This window comes from Lasiosphaeria miniovina, assembly GCF_030549165.1.
Source record: "Lasiosphaeria miniovina strain SMH2392-1A chromosome Unknown B0T26scaffold_9, whole genome shotgun sequence".
Taxonomy (NCBI): domain Eukaryota; kingdom Fungi; phylum Ascomycota; class Sordariomycetes; order Sordariales; family Lasiosphaeriaceae; genus Lasiosphaeria; species Lasiosphaeria miniovina.
This window is the reverse complement of record NW_026848228.1, coordinates 1,403,660-1,415,755: the sequence shown is the minus strand read 5'-3', so window position 1 is coordinate 1,415,755 and position 12,096 is coordinate 1,403,660. Positions and strand designations below refer to the sequence as shown.

Below are 12,096 nucleotides of genomic sequence, written 5' to 3'. Positions count from 1 at the left end.
TAGCTGGCCGTCGGCCATGTCCAGATTGAGGACGGCGACAGCAAGGAGGTAAAGGAAATTCCAACACGGGTGTCCGGAGGCGAGCATGGTGAGTGGGTGTTCGTGCTGCCGATGCTACTAGGACTGTGTCCTACCGGTCCCGGCTGTTGTTTTTTACAAATAGGGTACAAAAAGCTGGAGCAGATTTCGCCGCTCGGAAAACACAACGTCGAAAAAGTCGAGGCAAAACCGGGAACGGTAGATGCTCAAAAAGAGGGAGGGTTACCTGTGCGATCAGGAAACGGGGACAGGCACCGACTCGGAAAGACGCAAGTCGGGTGTCTGCGAAACACGACGCCCGAAGCACAGAGAGGGCGTGGATGTCGGGTTCCGAAATTAATTGGCCGAGGGGGCCATCTATTCGCCATCCCCTAGCATAGATTAAACTGCTGCAGCCTCATTGTGGCTGGCGTGATGCGTTCACCACCCGCCTTGTATAATAGGAGGCGGAGGCCGAGAGGGGCAGCAGCAGGTGCGACGGGCTCCATTTTGGCTTGATTTGCTGGCTCTTGCTTGGTCTTGAGGGACAGACGTCGGGTTCTCGTTCAGGTCTCCCTCGCTCGACAAAAATCGCCAGTTAAGAATGGAAACCAGTCCGGAAACCAGGCCGGCCCCTCAGCCCCTTAATATGAACGGCAGTCAGTGGGTGGCACAACCCAACTAGTCCTACTGGGCAAGGTAGGCACGGATATGCACCTGTGAGGAACCGATATGCATGCACCTGTGGGAGACGGCCCCACACCGTCGTGCCCGCAAAAAGTGCGCCAATGCGCAAACGGGAAGACATTACTCATTTCGTCGTTAAAGGCGGACACCTCCCAAGACGGCGGGCACGCACACCCTGCAATGGCAATCCCGCCCCCGCCAGCCTTGGAGCGACAGGACCCGCCGAGCCAGGCCAGTGGTATTATCACATCATCCATCCACTGCAAGGGGTCCTGATTGGCGAATACTAACCTCGTATTCAGACACCGACGACGATGACGACGACTTCCACGCGCGGTGCATCAGCTAGCAATCTGGCGCCACCATCGACGACATCTTTCGCGGCGTCGTCTGGAAGTATGGGCGCCGCGTCACACGCCACGAAGAAGCCGCTCTGCGTCTCGTCAAGGAGCACACGAGCGTGCCGGTTCCTGCCATGCACACGGCCGGCTGCCACCTGCTAGTCTCCCGACCGATGCGGGTCAGTTCACAATCGTGTGCAGGTCGCAAAGTGGTCAGAGTGAAACCCGAAGCGCTTCGTTGTCGCCCTCCCGAGGAACTAAGTGGCTACATTAGTTAGATTTATCAGGAAACCGTATCATCGAGAATCTCGGCGGTTCGAAGCGTCGTCCTTGGCGCCGGAGGCAGTCTGTCACAGGGAAAATAGGCCCGGAGAAGCGCATTAAGAAAGGCATGTGGACGAGCTGGCTAGACCTATTTTACGAAGTAAAAAGACTAGTTATTTATACACGGGAGAGAGCACAGGGGGGCTGCCCTGTGTAGGGTAGTTAAATACGAGCATATTACTGGGTGCCGTGGGTATATTTTCTCTCTACTCAAAGCGACTTCCATAGTTGGATCTAGTCTTCAAGCTAAATGGCTTAAATACACCCATTACTACGCACATAGTAACATAAATACGAATAAACATGAGTGCGTCTCCTCCGACTGTTAAAATGTCTCCATATACTGTAGGTACATAGGCGCCCAAGCGTTACAGCTCACCGCCCATGAAAATACTACATTTTACAGTCAAAATTACCACATTCGCTGGCTTCCCGGCTCCAAGCGCTGGCAACGCAATTGTACCGCAATTGCACCTCGCCGCCGTCGCCAACGTCAACACACTTCCAAATGCGGTAATTGAAGCTCAGGACCGTACATTCGCTCAAATCGTTCAAATCTCCAGTAAAATGCGAAGCTGACTTCGTTGAATTCGCTTACGTAATAGGGCCAAAAATGCAATAAAAGACTACAGGCCTGCTTACACTACTCACAACTGCATGCAACTGACAGCCTTACTGATCCATGCCTTCTAAGGCCCATGCAGTCGGCTGCGGGACCCTTCCACTTCGTGTAGGCCGTACAATACGACCTTCAGCCACTGCAGAGGCTGCAGGGCCACGTGAAGCTCGTGATGTTGTTGTGCCGCCCCGGCCTCCCCTGCTCCCTGAACCCCGGGTGCCACGGCGAGCCGAGTCAAGGTTGTTGACGGTACGGCGGGGAGGCGGCTGGCTAAGCTCGTCAACGTCGTCGTCGTCAACATCGTCGTCGTCATCGTCAAGGGTGGCGCCCTCCCACTGTGAGGGATTCCGCCGAATGGAAGGCATAAGCCCGGACTGCCTGCCCGGCTGAGTGGTCGGGACCCGCGGAGCGTTCGGCTCGGCTGCGAACGCCGTCGTGTTGCGAGGCCTGCCCCGAAGGTGCTCAACCCTGTCAAAGTCAAGGTCCCGCAGGTACTCGTCTTCATCAAGTAATGACCTTTCCAGGTACTAATATGGATGGAAATCAACCTTTTGAAGCTTCAGAGTACCTGCCCTGTGACGTTCAAGAAGCTCGTGAGAGCAAGGAATGCCATACTGCGCCCGAGTACTGCCAGTGCAAGGCTCAAGGGGTCGCGGGCGGTCTTCCAGTGCCGGCTGCATCTTTTGGTACTGTTGAACAACACGATCGAGGGCTTCATAACATACGTTGTAAGGAGCCTCGCCTAGCCACTGCTTTCCTAGGTAATCGAAGCGAATGCGGTTTTGTTGGTTACGAGTCTCTTCATTACAGGCTTCCTTCATACCCTCCACCATATTCAAGCTCTGTTGAATTGTACGTGTTATCGTACAACTGGACCCGAGGGAAGCGTTTCCACTGCTCCTCACACCACTTAGGGGCCCAAAAAAGTCCGCGTGGCTTGTCAGGGTTGTCGGTAGACCAACGAACTTTGTAGTATATGCCGGCATCGTCAAGCAACTTCATCGTGGCCTGGAATGGTGTATATCCTTTCAGGGCAAGCTTTCGAAGACGAAAACGGCATTTTCGTAGCTGGCCGCGTGTGAAAATAAGGTCCGGAAAGGCCCTACGCAAGTCTTTGGCAACCTCCCTATTGAGGACAGCTGGGCGGTCGATGTATTCGGCGATGACTGCTTTACGCTCAGGACCGAAAACGACTTTGGACCTCAGAAGGTTGAAGTCCCGGTCGCTCGGTGAATGATTTGTATGCTCTGTATGCTCGGGATGAAGCTCAAAGGTCCATTTCCTATCGTTAGAAACGAGGGCTTTGGCTACGCCCTGCCAAACGCAGCCTCTGTGATCGGTGGTGGTTTTGTTCACTGTTGCCCTGGATTGTTAGATTCTTCCACGTTGACAGCCAAAATCGACCCTAGTTGCGCCGAAGTCCTTAGCGTAGTTAGAGGCTCGTATTTTGAACGTATTGAAGCTCGTAGAAGCGGTCCATTCGCTCAAATCGTCGATAAGATCATCGAGGCTGTCATATTTCGTGATCAAAAGCTTATGGCCGGCAGGTGGGCTCGAGAGGGGTGGTGGTACCGGCGGCGCCGGATCGGGCGCATCGGTGAGATCGCCAAAGTCGCTAAGATCGCTCAGATCTTCAAGGGCGGCCATTTCTATCGCTAGTTAATACTACGCGACGAAGTAAACAATGAAGAAATGAAGCCATACCGATGCATCGATTGAATGCAGTGCCGACGATGTTTTTTGGTGGTTATAGAAGGTCGGTTGCAGTGGAAACGTAAGGTTCGGTTGCGTTGTGGTAAAAAATGGTAAATTACTGCGCGGCAGAATGTTAGATGTACTAGCGTGCTGGGTATGTAGCCAGGGTTAGGGTTATGTGTGGTAGATTATAGTATTTGGGGACGTTTTAACAGTCGGAGGAGACGCACTCATAAACATTTGCCGCGGTATAGCAAAAAGTCAAACAATTGAACGGAATCCATGGAGTTATACCGGCCGATTTGTGAACCTTGCCGCCGCCATGTAGGATGAAAGTTTTCGCCCGAGGCATAAGCCGGACTGCACCAAATATCTCACCGCAACTTCCGGCGGAAACAAGAGCAGCGTGCGGAAGACCTCATCGCGAGCCTACTGAAGCAGCTATCTCAAAGCCGGACGTCTCTGCCAGAAACCGTCAAAGCACTATACGATAAGTATAAGCGAAAACAAACACGGCCCTCCATCAACGAATTCTCGCAAGCCCTTCAATCAGTAACTACATTGTACGGAAAGGTTTTTGTCATCATCGACGCGCTGGACGAATGCCAGGCATCTGATGGCTGCCGCTCGAGAGTTCTGACAGATGTGTTGAACCTTAACACCAAGTGCGGAGCGAACGTCTTTACGACGTTAGTGGGGCTCCCACCAGCGTGACGAACCGCCTCATTCTGGGCTAGTTATAGCCCGGAAGGGGCGGCCAGCCAATAGGAATGACGACACAGGCATGTGGGGCAGGGACTCGCATTTGCTCTATGTGGTGGGGTACAGGGCAACGGTCTGGTTGGCTCCGCGGGGCTGCTCTGTGGCTCTGTCAGGGAGCAACAGAGCGATGCTCTATAGCTCTGTCGGGGAGCAACAGAGCAACGCCCTGATTGGCCCACCTTAGATAGATATATACGACGACCGTAACTACGGTCTTAGATAGTTCTTGCTTGGTTCCACAAGCAAGCAATACACATTCACTGCGCTCATACACTTTGAGTGGCATTCCAATTTGACTGTATTGCCCGTGCGATAGGAGCTTGCCCTTTGTTCTATCTTCATAATTACCAAGCCCAGCATTCTGTGGAGCCCGTGCTCCCTTACAGACAGACGACCCAAACAGTCGAGTGGTTTGTAATACGGCGCGTGTGAAAAGTTTTTGTACGGTTGAAAATTCCTCATCTCTAGACCAGTTCGACTACAAAACTACCCGCGCAGCACCTGCGCTACGGTACACTTGCGTGCCTGTTGCGTCTCTATATTGGCACAAATGCCTCCCAAAAACTAAGAGGATTTGGTTTCCAGCGACAGACACCACATGGAGGTCATAGAGTCCGTCTTCGTCGCCATTTCTTTAAATTAGTAATTCTATGAAGATGCCGCCATATGAAGGGCCCATTAGTAGGGGTAGATTTGGTTTGCAGGTCACATGCAGGGAGCTAGGCAGTGCAACAGCCACAACCTTAGGAAGCAAATGGTGTGGCGCTTGTCGGCGTTTAGGAAAAGCTAGAATGAAAGGTACCAATCGGTGCGATGAAATCACATGAATCGACTTTCTGTGCAACATCCACGACTGAAAATGGCTTTACACCAGAATAAGGAAGCTTAGAAGACTAGAAGCTATTGATTGTCAATTGACAGGAGTCACTAGAGTTTGGTGGTGGAGCTGTACGGGCAAGAGACTCTATTGCCATGAACGAGGGGTCTCCGCACAGTAGGCAGCAAGAGGGCGACGTGGACGAAAAATGTCGATTAAAGGCGTCTCGGGAATTTAAAATGATCTTATAATAGGTCCGCACAAATTTTGATCAGATTTAAACAGAAATGCAAAGCTTAGATTGCTCTTAAGTCAAATTACCTAGCATTTGGCTCGCCACGTAGGGTGGCTCGTAACACAGTGACGTACGTTAGAAGATACGTATATTATAGATTATTTAGGGGACTTACTAGGTAGATACAGAGTTATCCCACGGACGAAGGGGGGGCACCCTGGTAGGTGAGTAAGGGGATGAACGAGGTAAGATACTAGGCGGAACCTAATCGCTCAGTATCGGCGAAGCGCAAATTCGAGCTGGAGTTGTAGTATAAGTTGAGTGAAAGTCGTGTCGGAGTGAGCCGGAAGACGAGACGGCCTCAATCGGCAAGCAGTAAGGAGTAGGTCTCGGAGAGAGATATACGGGTTTTGTCGGGGCGCTGGAAAGAGGGGATTACAAGGGGTAGGTAGGACACGTCCAGCTTACGAGATAAGGATGAGAGAGGCGCGGGCGATGAATGCAACGGGGGGGAGGAGAAGAGGCAGGGGCCCGAGTGAGCAAAGAGGGAGGTGAGAATTCGAGAGTACAAGAAAGGGACGTCGGGGAGGAGGGGCTCTATCTATGCTGCGGGCGCAGCTGGGCCGTGCGAGCACGCGGGTCTGGCGCGGCCCTATACCCGATCGGGAGGGGCGCCTTTCCTGGCGGGTACAACAGCGTGTTCTGCATTACAGCGACAATAATGCAGCCTTGCCTCATCCAGTTGACTGTGCGATGACAGTAATTCCCGCTCCTGAAAGCCCGCGCCCCCGTTTTTGCTTTACCAACCGCCAGCTGTAGTAATAATCGCCTCCAGTCGACGTTAGAAGACAGCGACTACCTTCAAACAAGTTAATCCAAAATATTTGCTGACCAAGCACATAACGAGATGTCCGACCACGCCGAGTACGGGCCTGTCTCGGTGCGTGGAAACCGCGAATTCCGCGACAACACTCACGACGGGACCCAATATACGCGCCGGATCAAGAACGACGGCAGCCGCACCGACTGGGTGCTCGTCGAGGTCCCGCCGCCCGCTGCGGAAGAGGAAGAAGAGCCTCCCCTGGCTCTCATGGTCGTGCTAGAGACGCAGTCCGAGGGCGAGCCGAACCACTGGTCGTTGTTCGTGGCGCGGGAGGGGTCGGGGTCTGGCGGCTCGGTCTACCAAGTCACGGGCGACGCCACGTACATGACCCGCAAATTCGACGACGGCGTGCAGCACCTCAGCTCGGAGAGCTATTTGACGTCATACGTTGTCGCCTATCTCGACGAAGCCCAGGCCGGCGTGGTGAGGCAGATTGCCACGCAGGAGCCGCCTCCGTGGGCACATAATCGGGCCCTGGTGACGGAGAACTGCCAGGGATGGACGGTGCGCGTGTTGCGGCGTCTCCAGAGCCGTGGTATTGGGACGCTAGAGTTTGTGCAGAGCATGGAGGCCATGATGCAACCTGTTTGAGAGTCGCTGCGATGCCTCAACACTTTGTCGCTCGCCCTAAATGGTTTTTCGCTGAGGAATATAACAGCTTTTAGGATCCCTATTATGGAATCTTAGATAGAAGCCTTTCTCTCTCCTATAAAAAAAACCTATCACATATAAATAATCAAGGTTGACAATAAGCTAACGTATTTGATAAGCGAGTTAGCCATGATAAGCAAGTTGGCCACCTTAACGAGACCGGGTAGCGTGCGCAGCCAAATGCGATAAGAAATTGATAAGATCACTAACAATTTACTAACATCTTTTTGCTTGTGCCCCACCAAATCTCGTTAAGGTGGCCAACTCGCTTATCATGGCTAACTCGCATATCATGAACGTTAGCTAACCTGGTATTAGGGGAAGAAGCATACATCGGATATGATACTGACGGCAATCAGTCCAGCCCATGGAATAACGAGAATCATCCAGCATCATGGCGACAACTAACCAGTAATTGCCTCCTCTTATGGTAGCGTTTAGCATCCTGGTGTATGTATTTATTGCATGCAGTAGAGCGAAAAAGGTAAAAAAGAAAAAGGGTGGGGGCCACCCGGGGATTGAACCCGGGACCTCTCGCAGACAACTAAGGGTGAACCCTAAGCGAGAATCATACCACTAGACCAGCGGCCCGAGCTAACCTAGAACCCGGGTTCTGGTTAATTGGTTGTTGCACACTTCCACCACTAGTGTCCCAGATATACAAACAACCTTTTCGCAATCGGCCACTTCATCCAAACTTCGATTCGATGCACCGCATGTGGCCGCGCCTATATCTTTCATCGACAAGTTTTTTTTATTTATATAATGTTTATTTCTAGTTGCCTCCTACAGGGCGAAGAAGGTAAACTCAGCGAGTCTGCAGCATTTTCTTATGGCAAACATGGATGTAATGAACCAATGTCGATTACTTAGCCCTGCCTGACTGCCTGCTGGACATCGGTTACCCTAGGTTACCTGCCTACGCACCTCACCTCTGGCCTCCATTTCATCCACGTCTACAATCAGCCCCAGATCCCTGGTGCCGACTTCAGAGTTCCAGACCTCGTCCTCGTCGATCCGGCCAGTCGTGTGATAGTGGTGGTATTCCAGCAGCGTCTTTCTGATCTTGGAGCGGACCTTGACGCTCATGCGGTGCTGGCTGTGGGCTTGTAAGTGCTGCTGCTGGTGCTGGTGGCGGTGGTTGTGGCGGCCTGTCCTTTTGAACTCGGTCCACATGGCAAGCAGGCTCTTTTTGTCGTCTCCGGGATCGCCGGCAGCAGCGGCTTTTATCACTGTTTTTTGCCGTCTGTTTTCGGCAAGGTTGTCGCTCATCTCTTCTTGGGCCACCACCACCAGTTGGCCCCCCCCGATCGCGGCTTGGCGGATGAGGAAAGAAGACATATGCATAGCTTCTGCTGCTGCTGCTGCTGCTGCTAGGTCCTGTTGCGCTCCGTCATCGCCTCTTGGTGGTGGCCCGCGCATGTGTGGTGGGAGAAACCCGCTCCTCCCAGGGTCTTGGGGGAGTACATTGTATATGCGCCCTGGCCTGCGCATATGCGGTGGAGGGAGAAGTGGCACGGGATGTGCGGCGGTCTCGTGCTTTTGCTTCTTGTGGCCATCATCGGCGATTTTCGCCGCCCCTTGAGATTTAGGTCTGGCTGCTGCCGAGGCCACCTCAGGACCCCGAGGCGGCGGACCTGGTATGGATTTCGAGACTAGCATGGACTCTGGGTTCGGCACTGACACCTTGCCCCACACATGGCTCTCAATGTCGTCGAAGATGTCGGTGGCCGGAAGAATGTACGCAATTTCAGTCCCCAGGCCACCCGCCACGATGTGACCGTAGAAGTTGCCAGACTTGTCGACCACGGGGCTCCCGCAGTCCCCGTCCGAGACCGGGCAGTCGAGCTTCAACGTGAAGACTCTCTGAAAGCGGGAACTGCCACCCAGACGTAGATACGAGGGGCTTGCAATGATTGCTCCCTGGACGGCGCCTGACTTGGGCAAGATGGCAATGACTTCGACGTCATCCAAGAGGATTTCCTTCACAGAGCAAGACCAAGGCGCCGTCTCGCTTTCCATGTCGATGGCCGGGAATTGTTTCGTGATGATGAGCTCGGGAGAAATCAGCTGAGGCGTGATGAGCTGTGGGATCTGGCCGTTGTTGATGACAACCAAGATGTAGTCTAGTGCTTGCTCCGTTAGACCTTTCGAAGCCGAGTCTACCTTACCCAGGTACTGGACCCGGGACATGTTGAGAATCTCGCTCTGCTGGGCTGCCGCTTGGGCGCGCGAGGGTCTGTCTTGATCTCCTGGGGAGCGCGGAAGCGGTTCGTTGGCACCGCGAATAGCACTGGTAGTTGGTCGCGACGATCTCGGCGTTGAAGGCCGAGAAGAGCTCCTAGTCTCTGTGTCGGAATAGTCCACGTCATCAGGCGAACCCAACCACCCGAGCCCTGCAGACAAATCTCTGGCCTCATCGGTCGCCGAGCTGACGCTCGCAGCCCCAGTGATCTCCACGACATCCTCGTCTTCCGATTCGCTCAGGCCATCGAAATCGCAATCATCGTCGGCAACTTCTTCCGAGCCTTTTTGGTACGGCGACTTGTGGAATGCGTGGGCCACGGTCAGCTGACACCACGTATCGTTGACGAATACAAAGGGCCCTGATGTTGCTGGACGAAGCGAGAAGTCTTCTGGGTCCACGATATATATCCGTTTGCCAGCTGCCGTTTCCGAGCCCTCGATCAAAACCACCCGTTCCCCTCTGGTGTCGCAGTCGAGTGGCAGAATCTTCTCAATGTCCCCCCTGGCCGCGCGCTGGATTGGTTTCCTGCCTGGCAACGCCGTTGCGTCGCCGAGCCCGATTCCGGGGTAGGCATCCAGGATCTTGCTGTCTTTGATGTTTTTCCTTATGGTTTTCCGAGCGTTGATGTTTTTAGAGAAAACGAGAAGCCGCGGCGCGGCCTTGTCTTCGCGATATCCTATCATATACATGCCAAAGTCGACATCGTCCGCGGATTTCTGGCAAGATCCGACAAAGTTGGCGACGATTGGCGCCATGCGCGAATACGCCTCGCGCGCGGGTCCGATACTGTACCAGCATTGGTATCGCCCCTTTTTCAAGGAACCGATCCAACCGCCGATTGACTCTTTTGGATCCTTCCATTTCGCGCCGAAAATGGGCAAATTTACGCGGGAGAACTGTACATCTTCGACAGTCTCAAAAAGTAAACAACTTGATGCCGACGGCATGTCAAGAGACATTCGAGGTTGCAAGTGCTGAGCACCACCAGCGAAGCGGCAGCCAGCAACAAGACTTGAACGAAAAGTCGGCCCAAAGTGTCATGGGTGGGAACAAACGGCGGACTGGCGGTGCAGGGTATAACGGCCATTTTTGAGAGCCGCGCAAAGTATGGGGCAAGAATGGTAAGGCTCCTTGCGAGGCAGACTGTCCAGAGCCTTGCCTGTCTGTCGACAAAAGATGGTGTGGTGCTTGACGCATGCCCAGCCAGCGCTGAGCCCCGCATGTGTTTCTCGAAAGTCTGAGCAAATGAGCATGAAATCCAAAGGCCGCTTCTGTTCAGCCCATGCAGGTTGGTCGGGTGATGATGCATCGTCGCGGCGATGTGTGCGCCACGTCCAGATGGAACTTGTGATGGAGGGTCGGAGCCTTGCCGCCCCAGAGCCGATCATGAGCACAACATCTCCGATTTAAACGGAGACACTCGCTGATAAGGGTTCCAGAGACTCCTGTCTTGTCGTGGATAATTATGGCACGTGCCACATGACCAGTCGCAATGACTAGCCAAGCTGTCTCGGCCTTCATGCCTGCTCTCGAGGCTAGACAGGCGATTGCTTGGGGTTTCTGGAACACTCCTGCAGAATGCGTAGAGGGGAACCTCGATCCATTTTTCGAATACTATGCCAGACAATGCGATCTGATGGTGCTCCGCGACGGAGGACGCCGCACATCGGTGAAGACGCACGCAGACATAATCCAGCTCGCTAGGTCGCTAAGAGCGCTCGTTAAGAGGGAGAGCATCTCTTGTCGGTTCCCTAAAACCTCGCCGACCGACGTCCCGGACGGAGAGCGGGACAGCCACTCGATCGATCTCGCGGCGCGTTTGCTGCTGATGATAAAGGTTGGCGACCTGTGGCCCAAAGTACATCTCGCCAGACCCATCAAGTGGGACCGAGGGACGATAAAAGAGCACATTGAGCGGTGCTTCCCCGCCAGGGCCGAACTGAACCATGACAAAGTCAACCTGGACAAGATACTCAACGCGCGGAACCTAAGTAAGATTGCCGGAATCGAGGTGGTCTGGACGGACAACCTGACAGACCACCTCAGGGTCATGGATGACGACACGGTGGCAGTCTTCCATCACGCGTCGTTTCTGTTGCGCCAGCAGAGGTAGGTTTGTCTATTTTCTCTCACGGCCGAACATCTCACAATGTGAGGTTGGCTCACTGACCATGTCCCAGCGACGAGTCTCTCTTCCCGCCCGATTTCCTGCTCGAGACCCTTCAGACGCTCAAGCTCCTGTTCCCCAGATGGGACCGGCCCACGCAGGCATGGTTTCGAAACGAGATGTCACGGTCTTCTGGAGCTCTCGACCCGGCGCTGGTCCAAGTCGGTTATCTCAGCGCCGACGAACGCAAGTTCGAGAACTTCGGATACTGGCATGACCGCTTGGTGATGGTAGCGCAGGCGTTTGACGAGGCGCGGCCGAATTCCATCAGGCGCTGGTGGGTTGACAGGAGGAACGGCGTGCAGTGGTCGACCTTCTGGATTGCCGTTGCTGTCCTGATCCTCACTGTCGTCTTTGGACTGATCCAGTGCATCGAGGGTGGTATCCAGGCGTACAAGGTCCTGAACCCAGGAAATTGAGCGCCTTTGTGGGTTCGGAATGACGTGATCGATGGCCTGGTCTTGGAAACGCGTGGCAGAAGTTGGCTATTCCTTTGAGGGTAAGTATCCGAGACGACAACAGGTGACAGATAATGTGGCATGGGGTTCAGCATTTGCTGCTCTTGACATAAAGGAGTAGCCTAGAAATGTCAGCACGGGTAACATGTGTCTATTTGGCATCGGGGATACCCCAGGAGTCCAGACGTTCA

General features: G+C 53.8%; 3 protein-coding genes and 1 non-coding gene across 4 annotated transcripts; 2 read left to right on the top strand and 2 right to left on the bottom strand.

Annotated features, from left to right (window-relative positions):
- Positions 1-6,417: 6,417 nt before the first annotated feature.
- On the top strand, positions 6,418-7,046 carry B0T26DRAFT_735444 (uncharacterized protein). The gene has a single exon (XM_060443240.1). The coding sequence runs from the start codon at positions 6,589-6,591 to the stop codon at positions 6,970-6,972; it is 384 nt and encodes a 127-aa protein (XP_060289639.1). The 5' UTR covers positions 6,418-6,588; the 3' UTR covers positions 6,973-7,046.
- Positions 7,047-7,535: 489 nt separating this feature from the next.
- Positions 7,536-7,623, bottom strand: B0T26DRAFT_t275. The gene has a single exon. It is a non-coding gene; the product is annotated as a tRNA-Pro (tRNA).
- Positions 7,624-7,760: 137 nt separating this feature from the next.
- B0T26DRAFT_682061 (uncharacterized protein) lies at positions 7,761-10,321 on the bottom strand (the record flags this gene model as incomplete). Its single annotated transcript, XM_060440717.1, has 3 exons — positions 7,761-7,766; positions 7,960-10,176; positions 10,238-10,321. 3 exons carry the CDS (start codon positions 10,319-10,321, stop codon positions 7,761-7,763), a joined length of 2,307 nt encoding a protein of 768 aa, XP_060289638.1.
- A 478-nt stretch (positions 10,322-10,799) lies between these two features.
- On the top strand, positions 10,800-11,866 carry B0T26DRAFT_660369 (uncharacterized protein; the record flags this gene model as incomplete). The annotated part of the gene is made up of 2 exons (XM_060439030.1): positions 10,800-11,389; positions 11,461-11,866. The coding sequence occupies 2 exons, from the start codon at positions 10,800-10,802 to the stop codon at positions 11,864-11,866; spliced, it is 996 nt and encodes a 331-aa protein (XP_060289637.1).
- Between the last annotated feature and the right edge of the window lie 230 nt (positions 11,867-12,096).

Bases quoted from the DNA above. Each gene is read 5' to 3' on its own strand.
- B0T26DRAFT_735444 (XM_060443240.1), top strand. From the start codon at position 6,589: ATGGTCGTGCTAGAGACGCAGTCCGAGGGCGAGCCGAACCACTGGTCG.